Below are 25,054 nucleotides of genomic sequence, written 5' to 3' on the forward strand. Positions count from 1 at the left end.
CTTAGTATGTTTTCCTTAATTTTTCATTTATGTCTTCAATCTGCCTCAAGAATGATTTAAGATATGAAGAGGAAGGGGAAGTGACGGTGAAGGTGGTAGGGATGAGAACGGAGTCTGTACACATACGCCGCACAGCCATCCTGCTGGCTGCTGCCGAGAGTTGATTCTACAATAAAATAAAATAAAAATAAAAAAGGAATAACCTTGGAGGTCAATCATCACCCCGGAAGCGGATAGTAGACATCACATAGTATATGTGTACCAAATGTCAGGTCAAGAGGTGAAACAGTGTGTAAGCTACAGGTGATTTAAAATCCTGGACAGACAAACGGACAGCCATGGCAGCGTATTTTATAAGAAGATGTACTGAAAACAATATTATAGTTGTTTTACAGCTAAGAACCTCACAGGCAGCAGATATTAGATTAGCAGTCTAGAAGAGAAGAAAGTCCTGTAAAGGGACTGGAAGAAATGTTCAGTTGTAAGCGATAGACTTTGCTCTCATAACAACTTACCTGTTACACTTCTGCATACCATAGACAGTTTTATTTTCAATGCAATTCAAGTAATCCAGGAAAATACAAAATTAGTATCTAATCTGGTAAAAATAATTATACATGTTTAAGCTATGCAGAACAAAGTATTACCATCCTGCTAAAGTAATTTTTGTACGGATGTATATCTGCTATGCTGTACATCATCCTTCCACATTCAAATGTGGCCATGCTGCATCTCTTGTGAAATGTGTTGTATTCTGTATAGATGAGAATAACATTTAAAGAAATATGGTAGCTTTCCCTTGATATTTTGTTGTTGTAGCCTACAATATTTAGTACTGTGAAAAAACATGTTAAATGCAATCATCATCCATTCATTCATCCATCCATCCATCCATTTTCAGCATCAATTAAATGTTCTTCCATCAACTAAATGTTAAAAAACAATGAAAAGGCTTAACTTACTTCTTCCAGAAAAACAAGGAATGTGACATTACTCCCTTGGGCAGCTGTCAGTTTGCCATCACTGGTAACAAGATGCAGGCCTTGAGGGGCACGGCTGGGACACTGCTGCTTTCTGGCTGTGTAGAGCTCCTTCACTCCAGCTGTGCAGTTATTGGATACCACCTTCCGATACCTGCCAGGCACACACATCCAGTAATATGAAAGATGTCTGATAACAATGGCACAGTAATTTCCTATTTCTTACTTGTTATGTATTACTAAGAATGTCTTTCCTGGTAGCAGTTTCCAATTATTACTAAAGTTCTGCATTAAAAGTTCTAACTTTATTATGTCAAAAATGCCCTACCTTTTGATTTAAATGTGAATAATTTTACATGAAAGAAAGTGTAAACATTATTCATTATTAAATAATTAATTTTACAGGGAGACTAATGACTTTCTTTCTTTTAAATACCATGTTAAAGATAAGTCATGTACTGTATATACTTCAGTTAGTTTCATCAAAATGTGTCTACATTATGGAAAATGATTTGAAAGAAAACACTATGGACTGTAGGGGGCACTCTAGAGATGGCCCAAAACCCAAAACACGGACTCTGAAATCCAAAGTATTAAATAAAAGAAAAGTTTACTATATACACACACTAAAGATAACACGACAAAGACCTAGCTCCACAGGGCCTACCTGAACAACTGTAGTCCCTGACTGTGTGAGAGAATAATTTAGAGGTGACAGTAGTTAAGTATTTTGGATGACAGTGAACACTGAAATATAAACATTTGTTTTAGACACGTCATGATGTTATTCCTGAAATGGTTAAGTACACAAAAGACAAGGATGTAAGAGATAAAGGTTGATGTCATGCACAAAATGTACATGGGGATGATTAAGAGATCACCAGATGTCCTGTAAACAACAAAACTGGAAAGTTGTTACATATACAGAAATGTCAAGGGTGATGGCTAAACCTAAAGGATATGAGAAGCACAAGAGTATAATAAAACAGACTTTTATTTTAATACTAGCCATCCCTTGTGGCTTTGCTCACGTAGTAGTGAAACAGGACAGTGAGAAATGCCCTGCCCAGCTCTCTACTCCAGATGTCACCCTTCCCCATCCCCTCGGCTGGCAGTCTCTGTCTCGGATTTCCGCGAATATATTTCTACATAGTGAACTATGATTCTTAGCGTAGTGAGAGAAGTCGCAGAATCAACCAAAATGCTCAAGCAAATTATAGAAAAAAACCTAATCTAAATCCATTAAGTAGTTATCTCATTTGCTAACTAAGAGGAGGTAAGGAACGCCCCAAGGCTGGCACATGACTGAGGAGGGCCTCGTCTCCCTCCCCTCAGCCAACTACATGTCTCTAGGATTTGCGCAAACAAATCGGAAACCAGAAGTGAACAATGATAAAAAGCCAACAAACATACAGCCGTTGGATTTTATATATATAGAGATGTAAACCAATGAACCAATCAGAGTAAATGTCAGCAAGGTTATGTAAATTCAGTTATTTATAAAATAGACCTCTGCTGTTATCATTTTGCAACAGACTGCTGTGTTGAATGCTCCCTTTTCAGCATTTGCTATAAGAGATAATTGAAGCCACTTCATCATAAACTTGTCCTAATAGAGGATAAGATTCTTTTTTTTAATATGTTAATTTCTATCACAACTGCTATACCTCAGTTGTTCTTCCTGCTCACCTGAAAATTTGGAAGAACTGGCTTTTAAGCCATGAGAGGCCTGTACGCCTGGGTACACCTCAGTAAACACTTATGGAGACCCAGATGATGTGAGAAGCCCATGTAGCTTATCTCACACCACAGAGATGCATTGGTCAGGACTGGGCTTGCTGCCTTCTCCAGAACACCCCTGGGGCTAAGATGCACTGTGCCTAAGGAATTTGTAGAACCACCAGCCCAACAATGGGATTACTGCAATTACAACTGGGGTCTTGTATGAGCCATTTTAGACTGGCAGCATGCCCCTATTGATTTAAATGGGAATGTAAGAAAACATCTTATTTTTATTCACATTGCAGACTCCACCAATATGTAAATTGTGTTTTTTCAGCCTGACCTTGCAAATCTGAGCAAAACCTCAGCTTTTCAGTATTACTGTGTATTTTTTAATGTAGATAGTGATAAGGGATAGCAATGTATTTAGTTTTGTGTATACAGTATTTATTGTAATGGGGTGCCCCCACTTGGAATAAAGTGTACCAAGGTCATGTCATGTCACTTTCCAACCCATTTATTCCAGACTAGGATTGCTTACTGGAGCCTTTTCCAGCTAGCATAGGGTGCAATTTAGGAGCAAACCTTGGACACAGCACCAGTCCATCGCAAGGTGAACACACACACACACATAAACCAAACACACACTTGTGCCAATTTAGCATCATCAGTTCACCGAATCTGCAAGTCTTTGGACATCAGACCAGTTAGAGGAAACCCATGAAGCCACAGGGACAACATGTAAACTCCACACAGGTCTCCTTACTCTTTACTGCCAATTTGGCTCTGAGTAAAGAGCATTTGGTGTCTCACTGTTGACGTCTGGAAGAACCCTGCCTCCTACCTTCCCCTCTTTATCAATGCCTCCACTGTTCAATCAGTCAGGAGCACAAAGCTCCTGGGAATGGAGATAACAAATCATTTTTTGCAGACTCAATACACCTCCTCCCTAGTCAAGAGAGGACAGAAGTGAATGCACTTTCTTTGTCACATGAGGAGAGCTAACCTCCTCCATCCCACCCTCACCTCTTTCTATAGAGGTGTAATAAAGAGAGTACTGACTATCTGTATTTCTGTCTCATATGGGAACTGTACAGATTTAGAATGGATTTACCTGCACAGAGTGTTGAGAACAGTTGACAAAATCAATGGGACATCATTATCTCGCATTCAGGAACTCAACCAAACATTGCTAAAACATGGCCACCTGCATTATTAGAGACCACAGTACCCCCCACAATGGTCTGTTTTCCCTTCTGCCCTCTGGCAGGTGGCACCAAAGTATAGTGTGCAGGACTGCCAGATTTAATATTTTATCCTACAAGCCATTAAGACTCTCAGCTATGATCAGACTGAGGGTACAGTGCTAGTATAAATATATAATGAAATACATAACTTATGCAAAATGTTGGTGATCCTCTGATGTTTAATCTTGCTATTCTTGTTTATTTTTGTTGTTTATGCTTGTATATAATCAGGCTGGGTAATGCAATTTCATTCAGCTGTGCACTGCTGTGTGTCAAATGACAAGCAAAGTTAACTTTCAGTGATATCAGGTTGGGTGACTTGCCTCCTTGTCCAAATAATCAAAACACCAGTCCTCAAGGACCAGCCGCTGTAGGTCCTTGCCTTAATCCGACTGAACTCCCAATGTCAGAGAGTGGTCTTTAAACACCACCCTGAGGTTACTTAATTGTAAACCTTGGATTCATGTATCCAGGTGCAGCCTTAGGCATGTGCAAACTGTGCACCTGCACAGGGCCGCGACACCAATATATACTGAATATAAAACAGAAAGAGAAAATAACGACACAGCTGACGGCAATGTGGCCGAAAAACATTGTGTTTCTTATTAATTAGTACACTGTATTTACTAAGGTCGCTAGAGTCGGAGCAGTAAGCTATATGTAGTATTATATCGTTCTGCCGTAATGAGAATATCATGGGCCGCCACTTGGTTTTCAAGTTACGGACACGCGCATATAGAAGCAAAGCTAGTGCAAGTGGGCGAGTCATCTTAAAAGTTAATGTTTCACCTAGTTTTAATAAAGTATTAGTGTTAGCGCAATAGTCATAGTGAATACCTGGTCGGATAGGGGACACAAGACATTCACATACTCATTCTAAGCAAAATGAAGAGATTTTGAGTACACGAATCTGGTTATTCGAAACGAAAGAGAAAGGCGGCTCAGGAGGCTTTCATTGCATCACAGGAAGGAGCAATCCTGAACTTTATCACCCAAGGGAAACCTAAAGATGGAGAATCCTCCGGCCAAAGTACTGCTGATACGTGAAGTGAAACAGGTGTTGATGACCATAATCAAGAACAAAAAAGTGATGATATCCATGAGCAGAATGATACCCATGAGCAGACCAATGAAAATGAACAAGGTGACTCTGAAACTGATACGGATATGCTGCAATTAAGATACCATATTGACACTGGCGAGTGAAGGGGCCACCAATTCTTTCTCTGCCCAGGGCCGCCACGAGCCTAGAGCCGCCCCTGCATGTATCAGGTTAGGTCAGAGAGCCTGCACTGGTACAGCGTGTTGCCGCACCCATCACATGACGAAACAGCATGGGATCCCAGTTGGCAACATCCCAGGCAGACACATAATCTATTTTAACCTTTCGGAAATGACCATCTATCTGCCACAGCCAGGTATTACATGGGTGTCCACTTTGGCCTGATGAAGCTGCTCAGGTCCTCGACAATGAGGATCCTGTGAACTGGATCACCCTCGGGGAATTGCACCACATGACCATAGTGCTATAACTGACACTCCCTGACAATGCAGGAAATGGGCCTCATTTGGCAATCCGTCAGCAACTGCCCTTTAGACACAAAGTCAAACTTGCGGTGCCCAAGGATTCTCCAAAGAGACACAGTACCGAAGGAGTCCAGTCTTCGCCTCAGGTCACAGGATAGCGCCCTTGTCTAGTAACCATATAGAAAAACAGGAAGCGCCATAATTCATGAATGCCCTCTGAAAATCTTCAGGCCATCCTGCCATCTCCAGTGCCCCAAGGTGTTTCTGGATCACAATTTATATTTCAAGGGTCAAAAAGCCATGGTAGTTCCCTGACTATTTGTCCTCGATAAAGTTCAGCAGGATTTCGCCTATCCCTCTTATAGGACCCCTTTGTGTTCTGCTATTCCTCTCACTCACTTTAGTGCCCTTGGAGTAACTACTCCTAGTCTTCTAGGCCTAACACCTGTCTCTTGCAACAGCTTAACAATCAGAGAGCAAGAGTGCTGAGGTAAAGTGTTTGCTTGATTAATTGCATGACAGCATATTGTTCAGAGCATTACCACAATTTTATCAAACAGCACCTAATATTAGATAATAGTAACTCTGAGAAAATAAATAGCATTAAATGTTGATTGCTTAACAAATCAAGAAGTATATATTTTAATGCTCAAGTGTGAAGAAGTAATTACCCCTTATTCTCGATTCTATTTATGTCAACTTTAGCATCAACAGCTGCAGTTTCCTGTAGTTCTGTCTCTCACTGTGCTGTGAAACACTTCAATTCACTGCCATTTGCAGATTTTTGAGCATGAACTGCTCCTTTCAAGTTTTGCTTCAATTTCTAAGTAGGGTTTAAATGACTTCTAATGTAGCCTTTCCTGTGTTTTTGAGATTATTGTCTTGCCGCAGGATCTAGCTGAGTTTCTGCTTCATCTAACAAATGGCCTTGATATTCTCCTCAAGAACTCTCTGGAACATTCTTCGATGATGGCAAGTTGTGCACAAACAAATACAGCAAAGCATCCACAGACCATCAAATGACAACGACCATTCTTGACAATTGCTATTAGGTGTTTGTTTTGGAAAGCAGATCTTCTTTTCATTGATCAGTCAAAAGAATATTGGTTCACATCTGTTGGTTTCATTTAGATGCACTTTGGAAAAGTTTAGGTGAGCACTAAGTTCTTATGAGTTAGCAGTACTTTCCTTAATACTTTCACTGCTGATGATGTAGTAATGAAGCCTAAACTTATCTGAATTCAAAGATGTTTGCAATTTCCAACAGGTTATAGTAGAATTCTTTATGACTGTATAGAAGATTTATTTTTGCTCTTGGAGTGGTTTCGGTCAGGTAGCCCATTTGACAGAGATGTTCTACTATCTCAGACATTAGCATCTGATCTGCCTCAGACTGTAGGCATACAATGCAGCACACATTGAAAACTGAGTGCAGTTTACAGCGACAGCATCATCAATTACAATTGCCAACTTAATACACAAACTACTTTGTCATAAAGATCTTTCAGTTGGATTTCCTTTATGAGTTTTTTTCTTGACCCTGCAAATATGCACAAGCCCCCATTATTCTGTTAAAGACAGAGGTGAGTATGCTCTGGTGAAAATATTAACACTAGAATTACCGAAGCCTACAAAAAAACTTGTAATCCCGGCCCACCTTAAATTTCTTCCCACCTCTCTGTCAGCATCTTTTATGTTATAAATGTGTCGATCAGCACAAGCAGCCTGCTATACCATCCCCTCATCCCTAGAACCACTCCCCCCACTGTCGCAGCTCAATTCACAAAGAAGATTTTCAGTGTTCAGTGGTTTATCTGGGAGTGAGGTACCTAGAATTATATCGGGTAAATAATATATCGTCATTTGGAATACATGCATTTCATGTGTGTTCCGTGTCTACAACGATCTGTGTAAACACATCGCTAAAGCAGAAACTTTTCATACATACATTTCAGGTGTGTTCCATGTCTAAAATGATCAATATAAACACATTGCTAAATTAGAAATGTTTTTCATGTTTTAGTAATTATTGACAAAATGTAGACATGAAGTGTATAATGTGTGAAGACTGAAGTCCAAATATCAAATAAACACTTTCACAAAAGGTTCAAGGACGATACAACAGCTTCCGTGGTGTAGCAGTAAGATTTGCTGACTTGTAATCAAGAGTCCCCGGTTCGATCCTGATTGCCTCTTGTATTTACACTTTCACAAAAGGTGCAAGTGATGAGGTAACAGGGATGGAGGAGGCAAAATCTTAGTCATGGGAAATGGAAGAGGTAAAATACCAGGAGACAGAAATAAAATCAAGCAACCAAAATCAAAGGAAAAAAAGAAAACACTAGTCTTCTTGGCAGTGCCAACAGAACATGATGGCAACATGCATCACATGACCAGCAATGAATATTCTAACCATAAACAATGCAATGTATGCAGTAAGTAGGCAGCCATGAAAATGAGCAAAAAATAGCAATGCTTGCTATAACCCTTTAAGCAAAAATAGTGCCATGATAATGTCACTAAACAAAATGATTTGAGTTTCCTTAAGCAAGTAACCAGAGAGAATTATTAAAAAGAATATAAACTAACAAGATTACTTTACTAATTACTTCCTGCAAAAAGTAATCACATTACTATTTAATTTACTTTAACGTTACTCTCTAAACCCATGCAAATGTGTACCAACTGGAAAGTAGGAGGATAACACCTATTTTCAGTATTTTAATAAAGGGGAAATAACCAATCATAGTGAATGTGACTGGCAGTTAAACAAGCAAATTAGATGACTTTAATTAACATTGCCCTGTTTCAAAATCCTATCCTGGGTAGGGTACACTGGCGCTATACTGGTCCGTGGTGGTGAAGCAGGATCAGAGTCTAAAGACGAAAGCTCTTGATATCCCTGTCCTCACTTATGGTCAAGAGCTGTGGGTTTTGACCGAAAAAATGAGATAGTGAATACAAGCAGCAAAAATGAGGTTTCTTCACAGGGTGGCTGGGTTCACACTCTGTAATAAGGTGAGAAGTTTAACGGTTCAGGAGAGCCTCAGAGAAGAGTCGCTGCTCCTCTGGATCAAGAGAAGTCAGTTGAGGTGGCTTGGGCATGTTGTAAGACTGTCCCCCAGGCAGCTCCCCCTAGAGCTGTGCCTTGCATGTCTCACTAGGTGGAGACTCTGTAGCAGATGGAGGACACACTAGAGAGATTATATTTCTCGGCTAGCTTGGGAATGCCTGAGAGATCTCCAGGAACAGCTTCAACCTGGCGACAGGGAAGTACTGTCAATGGATTCCCCAACAGGGAAAGTGTTCTAAAAAAAATGAAAAGAGATATGCCGCTTCAAACATATGAACTAGCAACTGGAAGTTTTTAGTTCACAAAAGGAATTTTTAACAAAAAAGTGGATCTTGATCAAAAATAAAACAACTACTTGAACTCTTACAAACATATTGTTCATAAATAGTAAAATTATTGCTAGTTCAGTTGTGACCAGACAAGACATACTTAATTGATGCGGCAAGGCCAGCCACCTACAGTATTTATTGTGTAAACCAACAAATATACTCATATGTTGGTGTCTCTGACTTCTCTGTGCTGTTTATATGGGTCAAAAAGAAACCATTTCCAATTAGTAATTAGCTATCTTACATTCACTGACTATTAAGTAATGTCTGAGATAACTTACTTGTACATAGAATTCTCCACTTTTGTGGGAACTTTAAAGAGATAAGAAGAAAAGTGCTTGTCATGATACGTACTAGAATTTACGACACATAATTCCTACAGCATTTTCACTTGATTGGATAATGAAGACCTTTAAATTAAATCCTTAAGAGCTCCTTAGTGTAGCCTCTGAACATCACAAGAACAAAAATATTAACATACATGTCACACGTTTAATTATAAATGTCCTATCTGAAGTGCAGGGTTTCATATATATTAATCAATTTCAAAGTACTTTGTTTTCCTGTGTGTTTAAACGTATCTGTATCTGAAACTGAAACTAATACAAGATGAACTATTCGGAAATGTTGTAAAGTAGATAGATAGATAGATAGATAGATAGATAGATAGATAGATAGATAGATAGATAGATAGATAGATAGATAGATAGATAGATAGATAGATAGATAGATAGATAGATAGATAGATAGATAGATTTGTATTTGTTCCTGGAGGAAATGTAACTGATCAGTGAAATTCAGTATAATCGCTGCCTGTGTGAAAGTAATGTATATGTACAGGGGACTGGGAGATAGATCAGGTAGCCATACTCGTTCCTGTCCACCAAGACATTTACAACATTTACATATTATTTTGCTTAGAAACTGTATACACATTAAGAAATTCAAGCTAATCATTAAATGTCATGTGATTACAAGACATCAAACTGTAATGCATTACACCACTTCATTACTGGGGTATGTCGTAAAATTACAGTAGCATAATACTACATTACCCCTAACTCTAATAAAGATAAATAATAATAATAATGATAATAATAATACCTGTAATAATAATAATATAATTAATAATAACCCTAATTGAAATGACACAAATCAATGTCATTAACTAGGGTATGCCAAAATTGTAAGATCACAAGATATTTCACAAGCATAGTTGTGTTTTTACTCTTTGAAAAAGTGACCTATTCTTACCCAGTGCTGTTGAAGAAATTCTGCCCAAGGCTGCAGCTGCGGGAGGCCGTAGTTGGATTAAACCAGAAGGCTGGAAAGCATTTTCCATCGGACCGTCGTTCAAAACCGTAATCACTAAATTGGAGAAAAAAGAGAAGCCAACCAAGTTACACTTGTTAAACATTTATCATGTGAATAATAAACTTAAATAGATTAATTGGCTCATCATTTTGGATATAATGTTTAAGAAATTATTTGGTAGCACTTTAGCTTAGGTTCTGCAGAAAAGCATCTATTACTCATTTACTCTTACGTATCAAGACTTTAACAAAGGCTACTTTCAGTCTTCATAACACTTACAAAACATAAGTAGATTGGTTATTCTTCTCTGTGCAGTGTGGCATATTCACATGATGGTTAAATGACTTGTTAATATGAAGGAATTTTCAGGTCTTATATTAAATATGTAATTTCAAGAGAAATATGTCTCAGTGAAGTCACATCAGACCACTCCAAAGTGAAGTTTTATTAGCAGGTCACATTGCAGAGATGAATAAAACACTTCACTGATGCTTTTTAAGACCCAAAGAAGAGTATGTTAAGATCTTCTTACAATGTAGTAAACGAGTAATTGATGCATTTCTTTAGTGACTAAATTATTACGAATTACAGTATATTATAAATAATGGCAAAATATGTATATAAATATAGTGTGTGTACTTGTAGTACTTTGTTATTTCTGACAAACCTTACTGAGCTTAACAGCTAATACAAATTACAAAAATCTGAAGCAATTTGAAAAAAAGAAATTTCAACGCCTAAAGCACCAGCATTTGTTTCCATGGTGGCACCAAGCACTATTCAATAACAAACACTTAAAAGTAAAACTTTTAAAAATATAGAAGTGTTTTCAATGTTTTAAAATAGTGCTGACACAATTAGAATATTTCCCATATTTCCTACACCATTTACATAATTCATCTGGCAAGATACTTCTGAATAAAACTGTTTCAAACTATTTGAAAGGTGTTATTTAAAGCAAGAGAGCAATGTTGACTAAAGCAAATGTTCAGAATTTTAAGAAGAAAACTTAGACATCCAAGAAGTTGCATTATACAATCGGTTGGCTTAAATGATGCATCAGCTTAAAACTGGAGAGGATTTAACTATTTACAGTACCTACAAGATATTCATAAAATGAGTGGCATATGAAAAAAATAATATTTTTCATGAACTTGTTTGAGCAAGTCTAAGTGCCATTACTTGGTTCACTTCATTTAAAATTACATTAGCTGTGTGTGGCTATTAGTGATGAACTAACACTGCAGAGTTCACTTTGCAGTGAATTTAGTGAAATCATGGAAAACTTCACCAAACTGCAGAAAATGCATTGTCAAGTAACGTGGGGGAAGAGAAACTGAACTGATGGTCTTTTAAGTGTCCCAGAGGGCTAGAGAAGCATCTGCCCTTCTAGAAAGAGCAGTTTAGGAAGGATGGTCATTCTTCCAGAATGCATTTGCATATATTGCTAACTTTGAACACTCATAGAATTATAATGGCCAGAGACTTTAATTGTGTTTTAAATCCAGACCTGGAAAAATCCTTAGATGCAACAGCGATAACATCTAATACTGCATGGATAATTGCACAGTTTGTAAAAGATCATAACTTAACAGACCCATGGAGGTTTTTAAATCCTAACCTAACAGAAGATTCCTTCTTTTCATCCATACATCATTGTTACTCTCAACTCTACACTCAAGAATTGATTATTTCCTCATAAACAATAATTTTTTGCCCACTATCAAATCTTGAAAGTATGACGCTATTGTTATTTATGACCATGCTCCTCTGATCATAGAGCTTAAATTGCTGCATCCTACACACTCATCTCATAGATGGCATCTTAACCCCCTGTCATTAGCTGATAAGAACTGTACAGAATTCATATCCAAGCAAATTTATTATTTTCTTGAGACAAATGCACTCTCAGGGATCTCAGTAGGTATACTCTGGGAAAATCTGAAGGCATTGTTAAGAGGACAGATCATTTCAAATCTTTCTCACAAAAATAAACTGGAAACCAAGAAGGTGTCTGAGTTAATCAGAGAAATTACCAGAATAGATCAAGAAAATGCCAGGTCTCCAAATGAGGCACTTTATAGAAAAAGACAGGTGTTGCCATCACAATTTAACCTCTCGACTACTTAAGAAATGGAACAGTTTATCTTTAAATTGTGGAATCATTATTATGAACACAGAGAAAAGGCCAGTAAGATCTTAGCCCAACAAATCCACAAGCAGGAAGTCCGTAATACAATAAAAGCAATTTACAACAGCCTGAGATAAAATTATTGGCCATAAAAATATAACTTATACATTTAGAAAGTACTATAAGTCCTTATATTCTACTCAGTTTAAAGAAGATAAGACACAATTTAATGAGTTCTTTGATTCATTACATATACCACAGCTACTGTTAGTGCTGTGGAACTGGATAAACCTCTGTCACTTTCAAAATTACTAGATGCTATAAACTCACTTCAAAAAAGCTTCAGAAAAGCATCTAGTCCTGATGGCAACCCAGTAACATTTTATAAAAAAAATTCAAATAAGTTAGTTCCAATATTATTAGCAACATTTATTGAAGCTAAAGACAGAATAATTCTACCTCATACTTTTCGGTAAGCCAATAATTTATTACCATCTTTCTTAAGAAAAACAAGGACCTACTACAATGTTCATCATACAGACCAATCTCTCTTCTGAATAATGTTGTTAAAATACTCTCCAAACTTCTAGCCAGAAGGAATGAGAAAGTGCTTCCTTCTTTAATATCACAAGACCAAACTGGATTTATTAAAGGCAGACACTTAACTTCTACCCTTCGACGTTTGTTTAATATAATATATTCACCCATTATATCTAACACCCCAGAGATCTTATTATCTTTAGATGCAGAAAAAGCATTTGGCATGGTTGAATGGGGCTACCAATTCATCACATTTGGGTTCAGAAGCTTCCATTTGTATTAACAACATTATTTCAGATAACTTCAAACTAGAATGTGGTACTTGACAAGGATGCCCCTTGTCACCTTTGCTCTTTGAAATCGCCATTGAACCATTGGCTGTATATTTTCAAAATGCATTAGAGATAAAGGGGATTCTCAGAGAGGGACTTGAACAGAAAATATCACTATATGCAGATGATACTATACTGTAGCATTACCAGATTTTAAAAAATATCTGGACTTTAAATCAATTTGAATAAAAGTATGCTTTTTCCAGTGAATTCTGTGGCACATATCGGACTGGACATCTTCCCATTTATATTACCAAATCATTTTAAGAAATTAGACTCAATCATAACTTCATTTATTTGGAATTCATAACATCCAAAGGGCGATTCTACAATGACCTAAAGTAGAAGGGAACATAGCACTACTTAAATTTCAATTGTATTACTGGGCGGCAAATATACAAGCTATAAATGCCTGGGGCCTCATGTATAAATAGTGCGTACGCACAAAAGTGTTGCATAAGCCCGTTTCCACAATCAAATCGCAATGTATAAAACCTAAACTTGGTGTAAAGCCACGCACATTTTCACGCTAGCTCAAACCCTGGTGTACGAAAGTTCTCCACTCGGTTTTGCAAACTGGCGGCACCCAGCGTCAAAGCAGTGCTTTTGTTCCAGTATGGTTTTCCTTTCTTTTTAGATCTACATCCCTGACGCGGCTTTATCATATATTGATAAATTAACTGAAATGAACTGTATATTGTTTATTAGTTTAAGGCATCTGATTGTAATTACTGCGGTGGGTTGGCACCCTGCCCGGGATTGGTTCCTGCCTTGTGCCCTGTGTTGGCTGGGATTGGCTCCAGCAGACCCCCGTGACCCTGTGTTCGGATTCAGCGGGTTGGAAAATGGATGGATGGATGGATGATTGTAATTAACCTGTAACAATATAATGGTCCATGGAATCGGCAAACTATTCCAAATACCATAGCTGCTTTAGCGTTGTTACTCTCGCTGCACGTTCTTCTTCTTCTTTCAGCTGCTCCAGTTAGGGGTTGCTAGAGCAGATCATCTTTTTCCATATTACTGTCACTACACCACTCGGAGTATTTATATCACTGTATCTGAGTGTAAAATCACAGCTCTACAGCAGCTGCTCGGAAAGAAAATTATCGGTATACAGCATCTAGCACACGCTGCCTCAGCCATGCTGCCTATTTGAACTGCTCTCATGCAACAAACGCTTCAGAGCCTTTCCTGTACTGACCTTGTGGTTCAGAAACAGTGTCATCCCAAGAACTAGAAACGCAATCAATCAGTCCATCACGTGCTCCTTGTAGAACTGGTTGTACTTATAAGTACAATTACTTCACTGTAAACTTGTGATACAGTTATAATATTGCACAACCTGAGCCATTTTATAAAGTGCATATTTACATATGATGATGATATCATTTTTAAGATGAAATGCAGCAAAATCTGTTTATAATATTATACAGATAAAACTTTAACTTCATTTAAATAATCTATATTGTTAATAATTAAATATGTGCTGGCGCTCTGTTCATGGATTGTTCCTGCCTCGCGCTGTATTTTTGCTGGGGCTGGCGCAACACTGGAAGGATAGATGGATAGAATAATTAAACATGTACTACGAAGATATTTCAATGTTCCTTAAAAGTTTTGAAGAATCGTCATTCTCAGCTTACAGATAGCTTAATGTCTATTACAGAGCTGATTGTATGGTGATTGGGTATTTGGAGAAAGAAAATGAAAATGATATCAAGTATACATCTCAGTATTTAAATTATTCAGAGAGCTGTAATATCATGAATGTAAAGGATTCTGTGTCCTGTCGGAGGAAGAGAAAGCCATCTTAAGAAGTATGGAGTGATTCACACACATAGAGCACATAGAAAAACACATACAAAACAAAGCATTTAACGTGCTACTTTAGTTACAATGGGATTTGAGAAACTAGTAAACGATTTTAAGATGAAGTTTATGATGTTCTACTTTAATGACAAAATAAACTACGTGATTAAAGTGGAAATTTCGAGATTAAAGTTGACATTTCAATCTTTTTGGCACTGTGTCCCTATTTTTATTCTTTGTACCCTAATAAGCGTTCATATGACACTCAGACGGTGGGCTACGACTCTTTTCATGGTGACTTTGATATCTGACAAATTCTTTTTTATTTTGGGCACTGTGTGACTTTGTGAACTTGAGCTTTCGAGTTTCTCCGGCACTCTATGTCACTCGATCAACTTCCTTTTGTTTATACCACTGTTTAAACCAATAAATAGAAAGTTTTCCTTGCCTCCACTTGGTATTTGCTGAAATTCTTCTATTTTCCACCTGTGCTTTTGCCATTGCCTTTTCACAGAACACTGAGCTTAAGGGCTATTTATATTGATTTGCATATTCAAAGAGGCGTAATTCTGGGAGGAGTTTGGGAAGTGGCAGCAGGCACGTGCACGTGCATTACTTTTCACGCTAATTGGGATTTATGGAGCGGAAGAACGTGGAAGTTGGCGAACACACAGATTTATGCATCTGGATTTTTTGTGCGTATGAACCTTTCTGCTTTTGTCCGTATGCCATGTTTTAGTGTGAATTCTACACACGGTGTTATGCATGAGGCCCATGGACATCGACACAAGTCGATAAATATACAGAAGCCTGGTCTACAATAGAAAGAATATCTTGCAGTACTTTTTTATATTCACTGCTCTGTGCCTCAATTAATACAAACTACTATCATTACACTAATAATCCAATTGCTCTTCATTCTCTCAGAATATGGAACCAATGTGGAAAGCACTTTAAGACAGAGAAGCTTTTATCTGTTGCACCTCTACATGAAAACTACCTTTTTCCACCCTGTCAAACATATACACTATTAAATGTCTGGAAAATGTCCAGGATTAAAACACTTAGAGACTTGAACATTGATAATGTCTTTGCATTCTATGACATTCTTCAAATACAACTTCTCATCAACATTCTTCCACTACTTTCAAGCTAGAAACTTTGCTAAACAGAACCTGCCCTCACCTTCCACTGTGTTCTATTCCAGAAGAATTATTGATTGATCTTGAAGACTCTGATAGCATCTCTACAATTTATAAAAATATGTTAAAGTCCCTTCCTTTGGAAAGCAGGCATGCACAAAATACATTCAAACTCCATATGTGCAAAGCATTCAATCATTCAACTTAAAATCTTTTATCAAGTGCATTTATCTCATTTAACATTGTCCATAATGTTTCCAGAGCAAGATTCAACCTGAAAATGTTGCAATCAAGCTCCAGCCTCAGTGGGCCACATGTTTTGGACGGGCGCCAAATTAACAACATTCTGGACAAAAATCTTTCAATGCTTATCAGACAGCCTTGGTGTCACAATCCCTCCTAATCCATTAACAGATGGTCTTAAAGTGGAGAAGGTCAAAGAAACTATAATTGCCTTTACTACACTACTAGCATGTACACTTGCTCAACTGGAAGAACCCCACCCCACCACTTTTAAGTCAGTGGGTAACTGATGTTTTATGCTATTTGAAATGGGGAAAAAATCAAATTCTCACTTAGAGGATCTGTTCAAAACTTTTTAAATATATGGCAGGATCTAATCAATAACATTTTAGAAAAAACTTCCATTTCGGGGGAAAGGATACCCTTCCTTTCTTGTTCCTTTTAAAGTGTAGCTTCGGTTGCTGGCTTTTTCTGCTGGGGTTGAATTTTGCTTTAATTTGTTAAGTTTGACTTGACCGTATGGAATGTTATCTGTTTCTAATTAAAATTTATAAAAAAGGCAATTCTAGTTAGAGAGTAGTTTTTAATGCTCACTAGTTAAATGCTTTGTACACTTGGTAGAAACATTTTAATGACAGAGATGAAGTGTTTCTCAAGATAACCACACTGCACAACAAAGTTTTTGCTTCTTGAACACTTTTTGGTGTTTCTTATAGATTTTTGGGTGCTGACCATGAATATCACATTAAAATCACGTACCATTTCAGAGAAATCTTCAGTTTTGTCATGATTTTTTCTTATATTTGTATCCAAACATTTTCACTCCCGTAAGTGACTTATCAACAACGGTTCGTGCAGCCTGGGCATGTCCAGGCATGGAATCAGGCCAGGTTGGAAGCTGTTCTGTGGAAGTTGACATCCTGGGCAGGTCTGAACGAGCTTGATGCTGTCTCAGCATGCTATAATGGTGGCTTGCATACACCGATCCTGCTCATTTGGTTAATATAGATAGTCAGTGTGTATGTATAGTATCAGTATAGTAAAGTATAGTATCTGTAGCAATATAACAGTAAGTAAGCTTGATGTTATACACGTTTTAGTGTCGAGCGATATGTGTTGTCAATGTCATTACTGCTGCGATACATTCTGCTATATTTGTGGCGAATATACATATGCCTCAGAGACACTGGATAACTGCTCTTGTGAAGAAAACTTATCATCTCTATTTCGGCTGCAAAATTGGTGATCAAGACAAGGAATGGGCGCCTCACATTTGCTCTGCGACACGTGCTGTCAGTCTGAGATGACCCGATGATATGGCGAGAACAGAAAGACCATGTGACGGACTGTTACTTCTGTTTGACTAATGTGTCTGGTTTCTCTGCCAAAAACAAGCAAGAAATCAATTGAATATCCTAATCTGCCTTCAGCAATGAGACCCGTGCCAAATGACGACAGTCTTCCAATTCCAAAACCACCAGAGAATTGGACCTTAGACGAACCAAATGAAGAAACTGCAATGCAGGGTACTGATAGTGACATTGACCCGGATTTTGAACCGTGCTCATCAGGTGAGATTTGGGTCTGTCAAAAGCAAAAGCTGAGCTGCTGGGTTCGAGACTGCAGGAATGGTGTTTGCTCTCACCAGGTCCGAAAATTTCTGTGTTTCGAGGCCGACATCATGATATAACCAAATTCTTGGCACAAGTTCACAGTCTCTGTTTCTGTTGTGACGTTGAAGGATTGTTCTCGGCCTTGGGTTTTGATCAAAACCCGGAAGAGTGGCGTCTCTTCATTGATTCGTCAATGTTAAGCCTGAAAGCTGTTCTTCTACACAATGGCAACGTTTATCCTTCAGTACTTGTTGGCTATGCAGCACACATGAAAGAAATGAATGAGAATAATGGAACTGTTGCTGAAGCACGTCCGGTATAGCAGGTACAACTGGAATATCTGTGGAGATCTTAAAGTCGTTGCTCTGTTACTAGGACTGCAGCTCGGCTATACAAAGTACTGTTGTTTCATCTGTGAATGGCACAGCCATGCCAAAGAGTCGCACTATTCTCGACAGAACTGGCCACTTCGTAAAAAGTTAGTTCCAGGACAGAAAAATGTGGCACATGAATCGCTTGTTGACCCACCAGATATTTTTGCCTCCTCTTCACGTAAAACTGGGACTCATGAATAATTTTGTGAAAGCACTGAACAAGGAAGGTGAAGGTTTACGTTATTTAAGACAGATGTTCCCAAGAATAACTGACACCAAGATCAAAGAGGGCATTTTTGTAGGCCCCCAGATCAGACATGTTATAAGTGACAAGTGGTTTGAAGATCTGTTGGTTGGCATGGAAAAAATTGCCTGAAAAGCTTTCAAAGATGTTGTTGACAATTTTCTGGACAATTACAGAGCCCCAAACAACATTCAGCTGGTAGACAAACTTCTCAAAGCATACCAGACAATGAAGTGCAACATGGCACTCAAGATTCATTTCTTTCACTCACACCTGGACTTCTTCCCCGCAAATCTTGGTGCTGTCAGTGACGAACACAGTGAAAGGTTTCTTAGGCGTCTTTATTCTTAATGCTGCCTCCCCAGCACACCACCGCGTAGAAGAGGGCGCTCGCCACAACAGTCTGATAGAACATCTGCAGCATCTTATTGCAGATGTTGAAGGACGCCAGCCTTCTAAGGAAGTATAACCGGCTCTGTCCTTTCTTACACAGAGCATCAGTATTGGCAGTCCAGTCTAATTTATCATCCAGCTGCACTCCAAGGTATTTATAGGTCTGCACCATCTGCACACAGTCACCTCTGATGATCATGGGGTCTATCTATCTATCACCAGGACATTGCTGCGATGGAGAAACAATACCAGAGCAACTGGAATCCATCAATGCTTGCTGACTACTGTTGGACACTGCAACGTGATGCACCAGACATTGTACACAAAAGAAAATCGGGAGCAGAACACTTTTAATTCTGTTGAATCTAATAGCTTATGCGGAACATAAACTAAATACGTTATTGTCAGTAAACATATAAATGTGTTTTTCTCAGAGTTCCTACATGATGCAGTAAAACCAAAACTATATTTGTGCATACCCAGTAGGTACCTGTCACAAATAGCAAAAAAATGTTGTGTAGTGCATCAATTTGCTTACTGTGTAAACAGTAGTGTAGAAGATGCTCTGCTGGTTATCCTACATCAAATCTACGCCTTTTTCGATTAGCTCAACTCATATGTCAGAGCACTATTTCTGACTTCATCTGATGATTTGGTAAGTGTGTGTCAGAGGCCAATATTGAAAAAACTGTAAATCATCAAATGATGACAGTCACCAGTCACACGCAGAACTTAACTTCAGTAAATCAGGGAGGAACATTACATTAAAGACCTCCACAAATCGCTCTAGAAATTCCTTTCTTCTCTGTGACGTATGTCTTTTTAATATGGAATATCGGAGTTAATAAAAAAATTCCTAAAGTGGATAGGTTTCATATGTATCATGTAACTATATTTGGGAAATACTTACTATCAAACTAGTAATAGAAAATCATCTGTTTTTTAAATGATGTAAATATTTTAGAAATTCTGTATAAGTTTTAACCTGTCTTGTCTCTTTCTATCTGTTATTGGATGCAACTGAGAAGGCAAATTTCATATTTTCTTGTGTAAACAATACCAAACAAAAATGAATTATGGAATAGTGAACTTGACACATACCGTAGATACTCGCGTATTAGTCGATCTTGCAGATAAGTCGAGTGTATTTTTAAGCCGAAAATTACGAAATTTGTTATGACCCATGTATAAGTCGAGGGTAAAACTTGTAGTGAACTTGACACATACCGTAGATACTCGCGTATTAGTCAATCTCGCAGATAAGTGAAGTGTATTTTTAAGCCGAAAATTACGAAATTTGTTATGACCCACGTATAAGTCAAGGGTAAAACTTGACACCTATCACATCTTTGAATTTCATAATTATACCCAATGTACCTAGGCCCAGACTTTCAACATTTTAATCTTTGAAGAATTTTAGAAAGCCAAAATTAAAACTCCAAAAACATTTTTATTTATTCACTTAAAGTTAGAATATTTCAAATAAATTCGTATTCAAGTTCCTCACATATAATAAAGTGGCCCTAAGTGTCTTCTTCAAATCCTTCATAGTCCGATTCTTCGTCATCAGAATGTCCGAATAAAACGTGAAAGTCTTCTTCTGTGACGTCGTCAGCATAAACATCGTCCTCTTCGCTGTCGCCATCTGTTGAATCATCTGCTGCTGATTCTTTGTTTTCATAGATGGCATCATCTTCTGATCCATCCATAGCATTACTGATGCCGCATTTCAAGAACGACTTTTTGATCATTTCTGGTGGAATTGAGTCCCAAGCTTCCTTTACCCATTTAGCTACTAAATCAATGTCTGGTTTCATCAAATTCCCTCCTTTTGTTAATTTTACTTCTCCAGAACACATCCACTGCTACCACGCGCTGCGTACTCTGTCCTTGAATGGCTTGTTCAAACAAACATCTAATGGCTGGAGCATCGATGTCAATCCGCCGGGAATAACAGCTAACGTAGTCGCCATTTTCCTGGCTTCATCCCTCATATCCTCTGATGTATGAGCGTGGAACATGTCCCACACCAAAAGTGACGGCCGTTTTCTTAGCCCTGCTCCTGATCGCCTAGCCCACACATCTTGAAGTCACAATTTCGTTCCAGCCTCATCCATCCAGCCTTTGGGGTGTACAAGAACTTTAATGCCTGCAGGAAATTTTATGTTCTTTGGGAATGACTTCCTCTTGAATATTATCGTTGGGCATAGCTTTGTACCAACTGTCAAGCAAGAGAGGACAATGGTGAAATGGTTTTTTTCATGGCTCGTTGTCTTAATAAGTACGGTCTTCTCACCAATACCTGCTACAGTTCGATTCCCCGGCATATCAAATGTCATTGGCGTTTCATCCATGTTACCAATGTTACTGAGATCAAAGTCATGCCTTTGTCTTTGCTTGATAATAAATTTATAAAAGGAACTGACCATTTCTTCTAGATCTTTCGGCAGCTTCTGCGCAATATTTGTTCGCTGACGAAGACACAGCCCATATCTGTTCATAAACCGCGTATACCAGCCAGCTGATGCTTGAAATTCCAACAAAGGCTTACCATCGATCGTTAAATACTTTCCTTCTTTTGCCAATTGAAGTGCCCGTATCCGAATGCTTGAACGAGTCACAATGTATCCATTTTGCCTGCATTCCACAATCCAGTCATTCAAGTCCTTTTCCAGTCCACTGAAAGGCGAAAGTCCAAAACGCAATGCTTTCTTAGACTTTGGCATTGCTTGTAGAGAAGACTTATTTTTTATCCAATCTCTTACAAGTTTTTCGCTAACACAAAACTCTCTGCCAGCCACACAATTATTGGTTTCCTCAGCACGCTGAATAACTTTCAGTATGAACGATGCGGGATATGATGCTCTTGTCATCTTTTCAGAACTCATGATCGTAACGGTAAGAAGTTTAACTTAATATATTGATCTATTTTACTAATAAACTGCAATTAAATATACGTAGGCTAATAATGCAGAGCATGTAGGGTCTTCAAGCTTCTTTCAACGAATTGCGGTTCCAATGTTTCGCATTTCCTTTATAACTAATAGAGCGATAGCCAATAGCTCAAGTCAGCTGGACTTCGCCTCATTTAGCTTGAGCAATAAAAAATTAAAATGAAATGTTCATTGTATTGCAGCTGGTTCGTGTTTTATGATAGTTGGCACTACAAATTACAGTCAGTGGATTTCAAATTTCGTAGGCTTGTGTTTTGTAATTTAAGTAAAACCTGTTTATAAGCGTTAGGTGGTAGGCGATTTAATGGAATATTAATGGTGGACGCTAATTTAAACAACTTTTATAACAGATGGACCTAAATTAGATATACTGTGGGTACAGAAACAATTCAATGCAAATGTAATAAAGAGCTGCAAAACGTTGCGCCAAATGAATGTTGAATGTATGTTTCCAGTTACCGCCATCGCGTGTGTTGCCTTGGTTCTTTTATTCCAAATCAACACCGTGAAGCGTTGAGTGTACAATGTCATTACCCAAATTCTATGGACAATTGTGTTGCCCCGTGGATAAGTAAACCCTGCTTTTTTGAATGAATTTTAAGGCATAAATTTTTCGACTTATACGCGAGTATAAACGGTATGCTGTCACCACTGATACATTCATTTTATCTTACAAAAGTGACACCACTTTGTGAGGACTGAGTGATTTGTGATGAGAGTTAACTTTCACAAATGTAGATTTTTACTAAATTACGGAAATTATTACAAATGATAAAATTGGTGTATTTATTTAAAAAAAATAACATCTTACAAATATTTGCATTTTGGAAATTTAATAACTTGCACAAATGTTTTAGTTTTTTTCAAATTTTTATGCTATTGATTTTAAAAATGTAACTAGTTAATATGAGTACTGTACACTGCACACTGCTCAATGACCTGCTTTACTTCAATATAAAAATTTGTTTGAATTTATCATACTTCGTAAGGCACTGTGATAGGAAAATCCATTCAGGCATATCTGTGCAGCCTGCATTTTTGCTGTGAGTTAAGTCTTGCAAAAATGAAAAAGCACAGTTTTTAGTCATTACTATTAAAATGTTGAAGTTATAGAAAAAGCAAAAAAATCAAACTCTTTCACAACAAATTGTAGAGGCTAAGGTGAGTAAACCTCAGAATTTCTTCTTCATATGTGTCATCCAACAGAAGATATTTTCATTAAAACACTGTAAAGATGAAACAGTAAGTAGCTCTCCCCTAGTCTGTTATGTAGGGTGACAACGTACACCCTGAAAATAAAAAAAAAACATTTCTACCCTGTTCTTCACTCCTTTACTTGGATATTGTTCCTTCTGATCTCCATCCACCCTTTTCCTTTCAATCTCTTCTTGCCCACCTCTTTTCCTCCACTCCACATTTTCCTTCTGCCTGTTTTCCTCTCCTGGGTGTGTAACTCTTGCCATTCTATACAGTCATTAAGCAACCCACAGCCTCTTCAAACATTCAGCAGTCAGCTAAAATCTGTAAATTTAATTACAAGACATCATTACAGTTGAATGGTAGCTCTGAGGTTAAGGATCTCCACTGGTATCTGGAAGGTTGCTGGTTCAAACCCCATTACTGTAAGAGGGGATTCTACTCCACTTGCTCTTGTGCAAGGCTCTTAACCTGAAACCTACTCTGGAGATGATGCACAATGGCTGACTCTGTCCCCAAAAGGTCGTGCAAAAAGACAATTTCTCCTTGCGGACTAATAAATTATATCCACAAAAAAAATCATAATATTAATTGTGCACTTTATCAAATAATGCGCCAGCTTTTTTTTTTAATGCAGAATTCTAAAATATATTGAACGTGTTGGAAAATTTCAACTACAATCAAATACATATTGTGTATTTCAAAGCTGAAAATAATACTGTTTTATGACAAGCTGGATTATATTAAAATAAATTCTAGATGTCTGAAAATACAATTATTTCAGAATATCTTAGATGTATTTCCAGATATCGGGCGGAGTGGTGGCTCTGAGGCTAAGGATCTGCGCTGGTATCCCGAAGGTTGGCAGTTCGAATCCCCGTCACTGCCAAAAGGCCACTGCTCTGCTGGGCCCTTGAGCAAGGCCCTTAACCTGTAATTGCTTCAGGGGCGCTGTACAATGGCTGACCCTGCGCTCTGACCCCAAGGGGTATGTGAAAACTAACAAATTCCAAACAAACAAACAATATCTGAAATACATTTTAAGATGTATAAAAAAAATTGCAACCTGGCCAGTCCCAGTTTTCTGAAATGTATTTTAAGATGTCTCAAATCCATTTGAAAATATCTAGAAATAAGTTCCCTTATCTTATATATATTTGATATAATTGACTGGGACAGCATGGAGGCACCATGTCATGGAAAAAAACCTTCCTCTATTTTTAATGAAGGGTGTCATGGAGCCCAGATGGGAATGCAGAACAATTGCTTATTTGCACAGCATTATGCACATATATCTCAGTCCACGGAATGATTAATCAGTCATACAATTCATCTGCTTTTATAACTTTTTTCTGAATACATTACCTCATCTAATACATTGGGTCATCTGATTCATATTAGACAGAACTTTATTACCTTCTCCAATCAACTAAAGCCACCAGTAGTTTCTGATTCGTGTTTAGTTTGCCATTATTCTGAACACCACTTCACTAAGGGGTTGTGGGATTGGGGTTACTGAATTGTCCTACAGATCTTGGCACTGCTTCATAGGAGCAGTGTATGAGCTTTTCCATCAGTTTATCCCCAATTTCTGGAGAGGTGCTCGTTACTCATTTTCCTCATTCTGACCTTGGAAAATGACATTGGGAGGTCTCTAAGATGAGGCAGAGACCTCTTGTGCTTTCAGCTTCAAGTTGCATTTAGTTTAATCTTGAATTACAATCAGTTCTTGTTGTTGTTAGATTTTCAGATTCTTATTCCCTTTTTAAATTATAAACTAAAATATCAAGAAAGTCCTTGGGCGGCCTACTAGGCCACAACTGGGTTTGGGTGCCAAAGGAACCAGGGGGGCATGTACCATATCTTTAAATACAATCACTTTCTCTA

At 37.9% G+C, this 25,054-nt stretch overlaps 1 protein-coding gene across 1 annotated transcript in view; it reads right to left on the reverse strand.

Annotated features, from left to right (window-relative positions):
- The window catches only part of sorcs3a (sortilin related VPS10 domain containing receptor 3a), a 1,273,344-nt gene that overhangs the window by 188,312 nt on the left and 1,059,978 nt on the right, over nt 1-25,054 (reverse strand). The window contains exons 17-18 of the mRNA XM_051922209.1: nt 10,133-10,246; nt 963-1,134 (exon numbers count right to left, since the gene is read on the reverse strand). Coding sequence (XP_051778169.1) covers nt 963-1,134; nt 10,133-10,246 — 286 coding nt within the window. The remainder of the gene's footprint in view (nt 1-962; nt 1,135-10,132; nt 10,247-25,054) is intronic.

This window comes from Erpetoichthys calabaricus, chromosome 2 (genome assembly GCF_900747795.2).
Source record: "Erpetoichthys calabaricus chromosome 2, fErpCal1.3, whole genome shotgun sequence".
Classification (NCBI taxonomy): Eukaryota; Metazoa; Chordata; class Cladistia; order Polypteriformes; family Polypteridae; genus Erpetoichthys; species Erpetoichthys calabaricus.